The sequence below is a fragment of the Lycium barbarum genome, chromosome 10, assembly GCF_019175385.1.
Source record: "Lycium barbarum isolate Lr01 chromosome 10, ASM1917538v2, whole genome shotgun sequence".
NCBI classification, from domain to species: domain Eukaryota; kingdom Viridiplantae; phylum Streptophyta; class Magnoliopsida; order Solanales; family Solanaceae; genus Lycium; species Lycium barbarum.
In genome coordinates, this window is record NC_083346.1 from 102,325,244 (window position 1) to 102,339,672 (window position 14,429).

The 14,429-nt window shown below is 33.7% G+C and overlaps 2 protein-coding genes across 2 annotated transcripts; one reads left to right on the forward strand and one right to left on the reverse strand.

Annotated features, from left to right (window-relative positions):
• Nucleotides 1-851: 851 nt before the first annotated feature.
• LOC132613215 (uncharacterized) lies at nt 852-1,787 on the reverse strand. Its single transcript, XM_060327256.1, has 2 exons — nt 1,545-1,787; nt 852-1,436 (listed from the first exon to the last, which is right to left on the reverse strand). Exons 1-2 carry the CDS (start codon nt 1,785-1,787, stop codon nt 852-854), a joined length of 828 nt encoding a protein of 275 aa, XP_060183239.1.
• Nucleotides 1,788-4,923: 3,136 nt separating this feature from the next.
• Nucleotides 4,924-6,318, forward strand: LOC132614147 (uncharacterized). Its single transcript, XM_060328521.1, has one exon. The coding sequence runs from the start codon at nt 5,070-5,072 to the stop codon at nt 6,177-6,179; it is 1,110 nt and encodes a 369-aa protein (XP_060184504.1). The 5' UTR covers nt 4,924-5,069; the 3' UTR covers nt 6,180-6,318.
• Nucleotides 6,319-14,429: the final 8,111 nt, after the last annotated feature.

Consider the following 14,429-nt stretch of genomic DNA (forward strand, 5'->3'; position numbering starts at 1 on the left):
CTAAGAATAGGTGAAGTCCATAAATCACTGTGAACAATGTCAAAGGGCATAGTAGTAGTTGAAAGAGAGTCATAAAAAGGCAATTTAATTAGTTTCCCCAGAGGGAAAGAATGATAAACATTGTTTCGAGCCTTATTACATTCAATCAAATTACTACTACGTAAAGAACTAAGAATAACATCCCCTGGATGACCTAAACGGTAGTGCCATATATGAGGAGAGATGACACTAAAAGCAGATGATGCGGAAGACGAGATGGCTCGAAATTTTTTGAAGAATGGATAAAGATCACCCGAACTCTCATATCTCATGAGTTTGCTCCCCGTCCGTAAATCCTTCACATAAAAACCAAAAGGATCAAATTCAACAGAAACCATATTATCGATAGTAAATTTACGAACGGAAATAAGGTTTTTGATGAGTTTAGGTGCATGTAAGACATTTTTCAGTTTTGAAGAGGGATTTTCTTGAAGGGATGTATGACCATAACCACGAATTGGAATCATGTTACCATTACCAACAACAATGCCATTATTTTTGCTCAATTGATAATAAGACGAGAGAGTACCTTGGGAATTGGTCATATGAGATGTGGCTCCGGTGTCCATGTACCAATTCTTGTCATCGGGCGGATTCAATGACATTGTGTGCATAGCTTGATCAATATCTGTGGGTGCATACCCACCATGTCATGACGAGGTTGACGAGTAGAACGACTGTGGAGGACGAGGACCAAGAACTCCCTGCTGCGAAGGAGCTGGACGCGACTACTGCCAGCCGCAAGGCTGCTGTCACCCAGCCGTGGGGTACGGGCACGGTGGAGTGGCCCACGGCTATTGCCCCCAAGCTGCTCACGGTGGAAAATACCACGACAGGGTAGCGGGTCCCTGCTGCTGTGCCGCGACGGGCTGGTATGCCTGTGCATTGGTGCGGCTGCCCCCGCCGCTACTTTGTCCATTGCCGCTGCCACCGCAGTTGTTGCGGTTGCCGCCGCTGCCACCGCGGTTATTTTTCTTTCCACGATTCTGCGAATTTCCACGATTGTTGAAATTATTTGCAGAGTTATTGGGCTGTCCATTTCCTGAGAAATTCTGAGGAGTAACATTGTGGGAAACAAGAGCAGCATTCGAGTCGGAGTCGTGAATGGCGTCCTCGGCATGGCTATCCTCCTCAAGCTCAAGCATTGACCGGACAATGTCAAAAGATGGGAGAGGAGTACGGTGTTGCACCGTCGTGCGAAAAGTTTTATATTTCTCCGACAATCCTCGCAGAAGACGAAGCACAAGTCGTTCATCGGAAACTTTGTGACCGACGTTGGCGAGATTTTCTGCAAGAACTTTCAGCCTGGTGCAGTATGCTTTCATATTCGGAAAATCCACCAATTTTGTGGTTGTGAATTTTGCATCAAGAGCAAGAGCCCTAGCCGATTTGTTGTCCTAAAAGAGATGAACAAGACGGTCCCAAGCTTCAGCTGCGGTGTCCTCTTGATGAATGATCGTGTTGAGAAGATCATTCGATATCGTACCATATATTCATTGCCGAACAATGTCATCTAGCCGTTCCCATAGGGCCTTAGCAGCAAATTTTTCGACTGCAGTTGCCGGTGGTGGCACGGTGGGGGAGGCAGGAGGTAGGATGTGGCCAATGACCAAGTTTGCACGACAATGGAGCTTGAAGAGGGTAGCCCAGTTATTGTATTGGCTTCCTTCGTAGTCAAGCACAATAGGGATGCATGATTTGATATTGGTGACGGTAGTCGCAGGATGCAACTTGGAGGTGTCAGCCATAGAGAAGAGGAGGGGGATAGCCGAAGAAGAGGAAAACGAAAAAAGAGGGGGGGGGGGGGGGGGGCGGCCAAGGGGAGGTCGGCGGCCAAAGGCTAGGGTTTTTAGGAGAACCTAGTCTGATACCATGTAAGAGAATGTTTTCCTTGATTATTTTGTTCCCTTGAATGGGTTGATATACATGATTTACAACCAAATTGTAGGCTACAAATTAAGAACTAATTTGACTAAATAATTCTAACATATGCTATTCTAAAATAGAAGATTACAAAATATATTTGACTAAATAATTACATAATCTAACAAATTTCAATCCCAAGAGACTAATCCCGTCCCATCCTATCCATCCTACCAAACGACCCCTCAAGGTTTTAAAAGGGGGCAACAGTAGTTTTCAGGAGCCAGAGGTAGCCACAAGGTTAATATTACAAGGTCCATTATAAAAAGTGAAAAGGGAACACCAAGATTTTTACCTTTGTTTAAAGAAGAAACTGAAAAAAATAAAGAGATAGTTTTTCTTTTCTTCTGTAGACATTCAGTATCTAAAATCACTGATTGATGAATTTTAATTCGCTTAGATGAGCTAATTAAAGGATTAAAACACTCTACTATAACAGTTTTTTCACTCTCGTGGTTTAAACTCACAATCTTTAATTGAATATGGAGGTATCTCAATTATTCCGTCACACACAATAAGTGATAGTTTGGGGTAAAAATAAGAGGTGAAAGAAAATGTTGCAAAAAGCTTGGTAATTACAAATGAAAATCGGCATGCATGACCTTTATGAGTTGATTGATGCAATACCAAATCTTTACTTTTACACTATTCCTTTTACGGAGGGATGTGATGAAACAAAGAAAAGGCTATTGACATGATGCACAATTACTCTATTACGTTGTCAGAAATCTTTTTTGAGTAGTGATACTACTACACCCTTCAGATGTGGATATAGGGGTAGTTCGAATTGATATTTTTAAAACTTGGAATATAAATTTAATTACTATAGTATTTGTGTGGCATCGCAATATAAATTTTTTAAAATTTATAATTTTAAACATGTCATAATATTTATATCATTTGTAAAAGTTTTTACTATTAAAGAATGCGATACAGTGGATATATGTTGCTACTCCTACTTTAACTAGAGGGCTCCGCTGAGCGTACCTAACACCGGGTAGAAAACAAAAAAAAATCTCATCAAAAATAAAATGGAAACGTAAAGTAAATTGTTTCAAAACATTGAATTTTGTTATTAATTAATAAGAAAATAGAATCATGTAAATTAGAATGGAAGGAGTAATTCTTTTTCTTTGGAAATTAGGGATATATAAACTTGTAAACTGGGGGCTGGGGTTCAACCATTAACACCGTTGACTCTGATTAATAATCAATTAATGACTACTTTGAATTTTCTCCCTCCTAGTTATAGGCTTGTCATTGCAACAAGTAAAATAGATCCCGAGTGAAAAACAAAATGAAACATGTTGCTAAACATTCCATGGGATTAACTTCAAGCAAAGTAATAGGTCCTGAGTCAAAAAAGAAAATGAAAACACGTACAAACATTCCATGGGATTAACTTTAAACAAAATATAATTTCCTTATAAATATTTTAAGGGAAAGACCACAGACTATGTTATATGATAATGAAAAGAATTTACACTAGACAAGCTGGTTCATTCCTTCACTCAATTAGGGACATATAATGGCAAATAGTATGGGGTTCAAGCATTCCGTTGACTCTGATTAGTAATCAATTACTACCACTTTTTTTTTTTTTTTGGTATAAATTAATATGAAGGTGTTTGCCTACTCACAGAGTTTAAAAATGAAGAAAGATTTTTTAAACTTTTGCTCTAAAACAAGATATATATATTTGTGTGGTTATAAATAATCTTATTAACAGTAAAATGAAAAACTTACTGTTAAATTATTACTAAATATAGAAAAACATTATTTTTTAAACTGAATAAAAAAAAACAATCACATAAATTGAAACGGTGGGATATATTTGTTGAACGTTCTAACTCTTATAGTTATGCTTTTGCCATTGCAACAAGCAAACTAGATCTTGAGTGAAAAAACAAAACATGCTGCTAAACATTCTATGAAATTAACTTGTGACAAAGCATTTTCCTTATAATACTTTAATAAAAGAACATAGATTATGTTACATTGTGATAATAAAAAGAATTTAGTACCAGACAAGCTGGTTCATTCCTTCACTCAATTTATTTAATATCTAGATTCACTTCTTTTCCCCACACACAATCATACCTCCAGTAGACAGGTCTTTCCATTTTGCATCACACTTCCTTTTGCAATAACTACTGTTTCTTGAAAAGATAACGTAAAGTGGACGTCTTCATCCTTTAATTCCTCTTTCATTACTCAAAAAAAGTGATGCAGCCTCAAAAAGCCTATCCTTTATAGCTCATTCCATGTTTAGGAAGGAGCTAGAGATTAAGGCACGAAATTGAGCTGGATTCAATATTTTTAATTCTAATTCTGTGGAGTAGTATTTGTTTTAAGAAATTTATTTAATATATTATATAAGATATAAGCTATTATTCTCTCTCTTACGACATAAGTGAATGAACTTTTTACTCTCGAGAGCCAAATTTCTTCTTAATTTTGACCGTACACGTGGACATAAAACTTTTTAATTTTTGAAATTAAATTTATATATTTAGAAACTAAGTAAAAAATATTATTAGTTTCAATAAGTAATAATTTAAAATATTTAAAAAGTTTATGAAAAGATTGGGTTTAAAGAATAAGTCATTTTGACTCTTCAAATTCGAATACCATATAAATTAAGACGGAAGGAGTAATTTAGGGCCTGTATTCCATAATATTCTGGAATTTGAAAAATTCCAAATACATATTTTCACATTTGCACTCCAAATCACTCGCAACAATTCGACATTTTTCCATATTTGTATACATGTTTAAAGAGAACTTTCAATTTTCAAATATAATTTTTAATTTTTTTCAAACACTATATTTTTTTTACAAATTTTACATTTTTTATGTCCAAACGTCTACTTAAAATTCAATAACTTAAAAGGATTAAATTCTCATACCCACAAACTTTAAATCATAACTGAGCGGACCCTCTTAATTTCAATTTCTTATACCTCAGAAACGCCCCACCCCCAACTTCATTCTTTTTACATATTACATCTGTCACTTTCTTTCCTGTGTTCCATTCTTCTCTTTTCCCTCTTTTTATAGCAAAACCAATATTTTCCCATAGTAGAAATCCTCAGGAACTGAAAACCATGAAAGAGAGAGGCAAAGCTGCTATAATGGAAACTGATAACTTCTCAGATTTCAACTACTCAGTTTCATCAGATATGCCATGTAAGAAACACCCTTCTTCATCTTCCATTGGAATATGTTCTTATTGCCTTAAAGAAAAACTAGTCAACTTAATTTGCTCAGAGTGTGGTGAACAAAGACTCTCTTCTTGTTCTTGCTCTGATTCTTCTTCTTCTAATAGAAAATCATGCACTACTGATATTGGTAGTGTTGGTAGGATTTCCTTTTTATTGGAAAACGAGAAAACAGATTTCCAAAAGGAACTGATGACGAAGGAAAAAAAAGAGCAAGTCATAGTCTTGAGGAGAAGTAACAGTAGTTGTGTTGAGATCAAGAAAAGTAACAATGGGTTTTGGAAAATTAAGAGGCTTTTTAGTAAGAAGAAAAAAAAGGGTGTTGAAAATGGTAATTGTTTGGATGAGAATAGTAGTGATATTTGGGTGAATGATGTTATGGGAGTATCAAGATCAAGATCAGTATGCAGTTTTAGAGGTGGTGGATTTAATGATACTGACGAAGGTAGTGATTATAGATTTTCAAGTGCTAAAATATCTGATGTTACTGGTGGAATATTAATGGATTCTGATGAACCAAGAAAAAGTGGATATAGTGTTCCAAATAGGAGTATATTTCCAGTTAAAGAAAGTGATTTTACTAACATGGATGATTCAGCTTTTATTGACTTAAAATTGGATTTATCATCATCAGAGTCTAAACAAGATTTTCCTGTTGGTATGAGGCTTAGTAATGTTTCAGATAATGGGCGGGCTGGGCTGGATTTGGGCGGGTTGAAAACGAGTTCAGCTAAGAGGCTTAGTAGTGCTTCGGATAATGGACGGGCCGCGTTGGATTTGGGCGGGTTGAAAACCGGCCATGCGACTTCTTTAGGTCATTTGAGAGGCCCTATGAATGGGGTATTTGGTCATAGTGGTTCTTGTAGAGTGAATGAATATGATAGGGGGGTAAAAAGGAGTGGCAATAAAGGGAACAAAGTGTGGAAATGGATTTTCAGTTCTGGGAGGAAGAGTACAAGCAGTAACAGAGATGAAAATGACATATTCAAGTCTTGAATTTTGTTAAATTATGAAAGATTTGTAATGATCTATTTGTTTTTGTTGATATATGATACTATATGATATCTCCTTTAGTTGGTTTAGAGGGTTACTTTGAACAGTAAATATAGAGTTTCCTATTTTCTGCTTTTCGTTACTTTACTCTCTTCTATTCTTCTCATCTGTACCCCTTTTCTCAAGTTCTCAACACACGGTGGTAGTGGATTAAAAAACCAAAAGAAGCAAAATAAATGGATCTTTCTATTACACGTATGCATGAAATTTTGAGGTTAATTTATTCCCCAACTTTTTTTTTATTAGCTTGGTTATACATTTATGTGGTGGTGGATCAACCCAAGGATTATGTGTGTGAGAAATCGAGCTACATCTAGCTCGAACTATAGGTGTGCAAAAAAATGACACATATACAAAGAGCAGAAGCTACTAATTTTAAATTTTCAATCCGAGACTACATTTATATCCATAAACAGAGTTGCATGAGAAATTAGAAGCTAAACGATATGTACTCTCTATAATGTGCTTGATTTCTAAATTTCCATGAAGAATTTGATAAATATCCTCTATTTTTAGCACAAAATAATTAAAAGAAGTGTCTAATGGCATAAAAGTGATAGAGACAAGGATTTGACTCTTAATAATTGTTAGAAACAGGTGTGAAGGAAGTTCTTAATCGATAGTTATGAATTTTATCAAAAGCTTCTAAGTAACATTTATGTTGAGCGTTACTAATATCATCTCATATTAGTAACATTCCTGTTTGGACAGCCACCTGGTAATTGGAATTGGTGTAATTACACAGCCTAGTAATTACACAGTAGTGTAATTACAACGACCTGTTTGTTTGTCATAATGTAATTACAGTGTAATTACAAGCGTGTTGTTTGGTTGTACAAGTGTAATTACACAATTAATTTAATTTAAAAATAAAATTTAATTATAAAAAATTTAAAATTAATATTTAAAAAATATTTGCCTTTATAAATGATATTAAATTAGTTATTTAATAATACATTGTTTCCTGAAAATATGTTAATTAATAATCATATATTTATAACTAATATTGTAAAAATAATTGATATATATTTTTCAAATTAATAATATTAATTTTAATTAATTATAAAATTTAGAAGAAGACTTTTTTTGTGAGAACGTCATGGATTGGATGTTTGACAAAAAAAATACTATTTATAACTATAATGCCATAACATTATTCAAATGTTTGACACAAAAAATTCATCAAATGTAAGTGAAAAATAAACAACATGCAATGTGAAAGCAAATAACTTAAATTTGAGAATCTAACCTAATTCAAAATCCAAAAGAAAAAGTTTAACATAATACTCATATGTCAAATTCCAACATTACATAAGTTCTAACGTAACTTAAGTAAATAATTCAATAGAAAGGGAAAATATAAGTCTATAACCTCATTAACAACGAAATTTTACTTTAATAACGTCACCTGTTAAATGTCAAGTTTGTTAATAATTCATTCTTTCCAATATTAAGAAGTGTAGTTTCAAAAATTAGAATAATAACACGGTTATGCTAAATGAATATAATAAAAAAAAATACGAGCAATTACATGGAACCACCAGAAGTAAAGGTTGGGAATGAGAAAAAAGAAAATAAAATGAAAAATAAATAATACAAAAAGAAAAATACATTTAAAAAAATAAAAATCATTAAAAAGTAAAAATAAATTAAAATAATAGAAAATTAAAAATCAAAAGAAATTAAAATAATAGGAATAAAACATAAAATTAAAAATAAAAAGAAATTAAAAAAACAAAAAAAAAATAACTTTGTAGTTACAGAGTGTAACTACTCTCAATTCTCAACCCTCCCCCCCCCCCCCCCCCCCCCCCCTCTCCTTGAGAATTGGAGAGTGTAATTACACCCAGTTCCCACCTAACTGTGTAATTAGTTGGTCAAACAAACAGGCCAAACTATGTAATTACACCCAATTCCAATTACCTTGGTGGCTTTCCAAACAGGCCATTATTGAAAAGAGAAATAAAGTCCGTCTGAATTAGCTGATTGTAAAATATAGTTGATTGAAATACATTTTTAAGGTTACGATTGATTTTATAAATAAATAGTTACTGTGATGAAACTGCTAATAATCAGTTGATGTATTTAGTAAAACGGTGTTGAGAAACTATTCTCTTGTTAAAATAACTAAAATTTTCTTAACCTTTTTTTTTTGTTGCAAAAACTAATAAATTGAAATTATCCTAGTAAAGAAAAGGAGGAAGAGAAAGGTTGGTTTTGTTTTTGAAAGATGTTCTGAGAATTAGGAAAAAATATGCTGAAAAAACATAAGTTAGGTAACTAGGTCAACCAGCTTATGGCACTTGACTATTTTAGATTATAAGCACTTGACTAGTAAGTGTTTTGATTTTCATCAAATGCGTAAATAACTAAAAAAAAATACTTATAAGTCAGCTTCATAAGTTTATAAGCTAACCAAAGACCCTCTTAATTTATTTAACTCCTTTGTTCAAGTCGATTACTCCATAGCAACTCAATAAATTTGATTTTTAATTAGATCCAGACTCGGAGTAGCGGATGCATAAAAAGAAGGGAAAACTATATATATATATATGTTAAGGAGAAATATTTACAAAACATGACGATAGTTTTCCTTATTTACAAAACATAATGATATATTACGAAACATGATGGATTTTCATATATTTTTCGTTTTTTTATTTTTTTTTCAGAAAATATATTTTAAAAAAAAATTAAAAAAATTTATAAAAAAAATTATATATTTTTTTAAAATTGTTTTTTTTTTTTTGCTCAAAGGCTTAAAAAATTACATCAATTTTTTGTGTATGAAAGTTGTATGAAACATGTATGAAATGTGTATATGTGAGCAAAATTTTTAATATAATTTTTATACACAAAAATTGTGAGCGAAAACTTTAAGCCTTGAATATTGTATGAAAGTTGTTACAATATTGTTGTAGTTGTATTAATTTTCCAGAAACCTAATATGAACTTTATGTACGAAAAATGTGAATGAAATTCTAAGTCTTGATGAGATATACATATTTCATACCATTCTCATGCATAAAATTTTGAGCGTAATGTTTAAGCCTTGATCGAGATATACACATTTCATACGTTTTTCATATATAAAATTTGAGCGAACTTTTTAAGCCTTGAGCAAGATATACACATTTCATACACAAAAATTTAAGCGATTATTTTAAGTCTTGAATGTTGTATCAAAGTTGTATACAATGTTGTTGTAATTGTATTAATTTTACAGAAATCTAACATGAACTTTATATACGAAAATATGAGCGAAGTTTTAGGCGATATACACATTTCATACAACTTTCATACATAAATTTTTGAGCGAAAAAATATTTAATTTTTTTAAAAAAAATATTTTTTAAAAAAATAAAAAAATAATTTTTTAAAAAATAAAAAATAATTATATATATATATATATATATATATATATATATATATATATATATATATTAAAAAGCATGTTTTATATAGGGTTTGTAATGTTATATTTTGTAAATATAAAACTATCGTTACGTTTCGTAAATATTTCTCCTTAAGATGTATATATGTATAGTTGACCCTAAAAAAGAATTTGGGTCATTGTCATTTTCAAAAAAGAATAAAGGACATGGGCTTACTGATAATGGACTGGTGGTACAGATCTATATGGTCAAGGGTAATTTGCACGATTGTCCTTCGAGGGGGATGGTCTTTAATTTTTGTCCCTCAAATTGCTGGTCTTTAATTTTTATTCTTTGCCTAAAATATCCTGAGGTTCTGGGTTGGAACACCGACTTAGTCATAAAAAATAAAAAAAGTCGCAAGGCAAGGCTTTGCAAAAAATTTGCCTTATGTGGCAGACTTTGCCTTAAGGTAGAACTAAAAGTCTACCGGATACGACAAACTTTGCCTTATAAGGCAAATTTTTAGTTATGCCTTAAGAAAAAGTCTGCCTTATGCGGTAAATTTTGGTTAAGGCATAACTAAAAGTCTGCCATACAAGGCAAACTTTGCCTTATAAGACTTTTAGTTTTGCCTTATAAGGCAAAGTCTACCGTTTCCGGCAGACTTTTAATTATGCCTTAACCAAAGTTTGCCGCATAAGACAGACTTTTTGCAAAGCCTTGCCTTGCGATTTTTTTTCCTTTTTGATTGAGCAGGGGTTCGAACTCAGAACCTCGAGATATTTTCGGCCACCTTTTTAAGCGAAGGACAAAAACTAAAGACCAGCAATTTGAGGGATAAAAATTAAAGACCACCCCAAAAGAAGGGCAATCCTAGCACAAAAAAAAAATGTCTGGTAAATCAGTAGAAAGCCCAAAAAATACTCTTTCCGTTTCAATATATGTGAACCCATTTGACTGGGCACAACATTTAAGAAAGAGTGAAGACTTTTGAAACTTGGGGTTCAAAATAAGTCTTGAATATTTGTGTGGCTGTAAATCATTTCATAAAGTGAATTTGTTTCCAAATTAGAAAAGAGATCATTCATTTTGTCGCGGACTAAAAAGAAAATAGATTCACATAAATTGAAATAGAGGGAGTAAGTGATTTTGGGTCAATTCAGAGAGGTTTGAGAGTCATTTTCTATAAGGCATATGGTCCTATATATGGGCTTACCGACACATTAGATTCAGACAAGGATTCAATATATGATCTTTGCTTGTTTGGAGGCGCCAGACAAGGATTCAATATATGATCTTGCTTGTTTGGAGGCGCCGAGCATCCTGCTTTCGTTGTAACCAGGGTGAATGAACGGGTGGACTGAATTCAGGTAGGTCAAAATAGAATTGTTTTTTTTACATATTGTAGCTAACTATAAGAAGTATTTAAATATAATAACTACACTTTAAAAAATTACATTCCGTAGCTATATTGTGTATTAACTACATTGTATTTGACGCATCCAGAAGCTCAGATTTCAAAAGGCACATAACCATGGCCTGAGTGGGTTGCTGTTGCCGTCCTCATCTCGCCGTCCTCAGCTCCCTCCTTGTCGGTGGCTATGGTTGTTGCCGTGGTCATCTCGCCGTCCTCAGCTCCCTCCTTGTCGGTGGCTATGGTTGTTGCCGTCGTCATCTCGCCGTCCTCAGTTTCCTCCTCGTCAGCCGCTATGTCTATTACTGTTGACAGGTTCCCCTCGCCATCTCGTCGTCCTCAGCCCCTCCTCATCGGCAGCTATGGTGTTTGTGCCTAATTTCTCCATGGCTTCTTTTTCTTCTTCTTCTTCTTCTTCTTCTTCTTCTTCTCAGATATATACTTCTTGTATTTCATATTTGAGTGTATTCTTCTTCTTCTTCTTCTCAGATATATACTTCTTGTATTTCATATTTGAGTGTATTCGTGTATATGTATTTGACTGATTGTATTTTTGGGCAAACTAGATGTATTTGACTATATGTGTTGTTTGGATGATCTATAGACATATGTATTTGACTGACTGTATTTTGAAACTGTGTATTTTAAATATACCAGAATACACGCGAAACAGGTAAAACAAAGTTGTATTTGGCTGACTATATTTTGAAATTGTGTATTTGAATACACCCGAATACACGCGAAATAGCTATAATATAGCTACGAAATGTAATTAAAATAAAAGTAACTACGACTGGTTAGAAACCGAGAAACTATAGTTATTTATGTAAGTTACTCTTTAAAAATTGACGCAGCCAAATTATTTGGGCCTAATGGGTTAGCTTGAAATGAACTAAGAAACAGGTTACAACTAGGGCTACTTATCGGGTGGATTGGATGGATAATTACATTTAACGATTCGGCTTATCGATTATCGGCTTTTAAATATACTAATCCGCTAGCCAACCGATAAGATATCGGTTGGTTCAATATCTTATCGGTTGGTTCGATATCAGATTAGCAATTATCAGGCGGTGCATTAACTAAATCTAAGAAACAATGAAAATTTAAATTACAATATGTAATCCAACTTCCTTCTACGAAATTAAAATCACAACTGCTGTGCAAAGATAAAATAACAAAACCTTTGTATGTAAAAGCAAACAAAGAGGAACATGTTTGTAAAATTAAGCTAAAAGAGTAATAATAGTAAAGGATAAAAATAATAGAAATAGAGAGAGACAAGAGAGGAGAGATTTCTTATTCATCCAAATGTGTTCAAGTCTAAGTACATCAGCTATTATTACTACTGTTAAGAAGCACTGGTTGGTGCTCCTTTTTCGTCGTCTGTTGTGGACCCCCCCCCTAAAAAAAAAAAAAATTTGGGCCCCATATTAAACAGGCTCATAAAAAAAAAAAAATTGTGGGCCTTATATATATTAAACAACAACAACAACCCAGTGAAATCCCACAACGTGGGGTCTAGGGAGGGTAGAGTGTACGCAGACCTTACTCCTACCAAGGTAGGATGGCTGTTTCCGAGAGACCCTCGACTCAATAAAAACATAAAAAGAGGTCAGATACGGCTAAGAGATTCAAAGCGATATGGAAATGAAGTAACGCAAGCGACACAGATAACATAGAATAATCAAAGCACAGGAAATAACAGATAATAGCATAATAGCATAAATTAGAGCACAAGAAATTATACTACGATAATGCGACTATTAATAAGGCAGGGTAATGAGACTATCTACTAGCCTTCTACCTTAATATGGGTCCTCCAAACCCTCCTATCTAAGGTCATGTCCTCGGTAAGCTGTAACTGCGCCATGTCGTGTCTAATTACCTCTCCCCAATACTTCTTTGGCCTACCCCTACCTCGTCTGAAACCATCCATGGCCAACCTCTCACACCTCCGCACTGGGGCATCCGTGTCTCTCCTCTTCACATGCCCAAACCATCTCAATCTCGCTTCTCGCATCTTGTCTTCCACCGAGGCCACTCCCACCTTGTCCCGAATATCCTCATTCCTAATCCTGTCACTCCTGGTGTGGCCACACATCCATCTCAACATTCTCATCTCAGCAACTTTCATCTTTTGAACGTGAGAAACCTTAACTGGCCAACACTCCGCCCCATACAACATAGTTGGTCTAACCACCGCTTTGTAGAACTTTCCCTTAAGTTGTGGTGGCACCTTCTTGTCACATAGCACTCCGGAAGCAAGCCTCCATTTCATCCACCCTGCCCCAATACGATGTGTGACATCATCGCCAATCTCCCCGCTGCCTTGCATAATAGACCCAAGATACTTGAAACTACTTTTCTTCTGGATGACTTGGGTACCAAGCCTCACTTCCAAGCCGGCCTCCTGAGGTGCTTCACTAAACTTACACTCTAAGTACTCTGTCTTGGTCCCCATATTAAACAACAACTAATATTAAAAAAAATTGTGGGCCCCATATTAAACACCATCCAGTATTAAAAAAAAAAAGTGAAACCCACCACATCCAAACTCACGGGAAAAAAAAAGTGGACCCCATATTAAAAAAAATAAAATTGTAAAAATAATAATTTGTGGGCCCTATATATATTAAACAACAACTAATATTAAAAAAACATTGTGGGCCCCATATTAATCACCATCCAGTATTAAAAAAAAAAAAGTGGAACCCACCACATCCAAACTCACGGGAAAAAAAAGTGAACCCCATATTAACAAAATCAAGCAATATTAAAAAAAATGTTAAAAAAAATTGTGGGCCCCATATTAAACACCGTGCGTATTCGTAGCAAACACTAACATAATAAAGTTTTAAATACGGAGCACAAACTACAATGTTATATTAATCGTGTTTTGAACAAAGTATCTCATATTGACAAAATCAAGCAATATATAAAAAATAAAAATAAAATGAATCCCATATTAAAAAAATAAACAATATAAAAAAAAAGTGCAGACTTTGTATTCTTAGCAAACAGTAATATAATAAAGTTTTAGATATGGAGCACAAATTACAATGTTATATCAATCGTGTTTTGAACATATTATATATAAAATAAAAATAAAAATTGGGCCCCATATTAAACGGGCCCATAAAAAAAATTGCAAAAAAAATAAATTGTGGGCCCCATATATATTAAACAACAACTAATATTAAAAAGAAAATTGTGAGCCCCATATTAAACACCATCCAATATTAAAAAAAAAAAAAGTGGAACCCACCACATCCAAACTCACAGGAAGAAAAAGTGAACCCCATATTAACAAAATCAAGCAATATTAAAAAAAAAAGTGAATCCCATTTAAAAAAAAATGTTAAAAAACTTTTTGGGCCCTATATTAAACACCGTGCATAT

What these genes read in the sequence shown, in the direction of transcription:
- LOC132614147 (XM_060328521.1), top strand. Translation starts at nt 5,070, where the DNA reads ATGAAAGAGAGAGGCAAAGCTGCTATAATGGAAACTGATAACTTCTCA.
- LOC132613215 (XM_060327256.1), bottom strand. Translation starts at nt 1,787, where the DNA reads ATGGCTGACACCTCCAAGTTGCATCCTGCGACTACCGTCACCAATATC. An exon ending in GGGAACGGCTAGATGACATT is followed by an intron (nt 1,437 to 1,544) that starts GTTCGGCAATGA and finishes CATCTCTTTTAG; the next exon opens with GACAACAAATCGGCTAGGGC.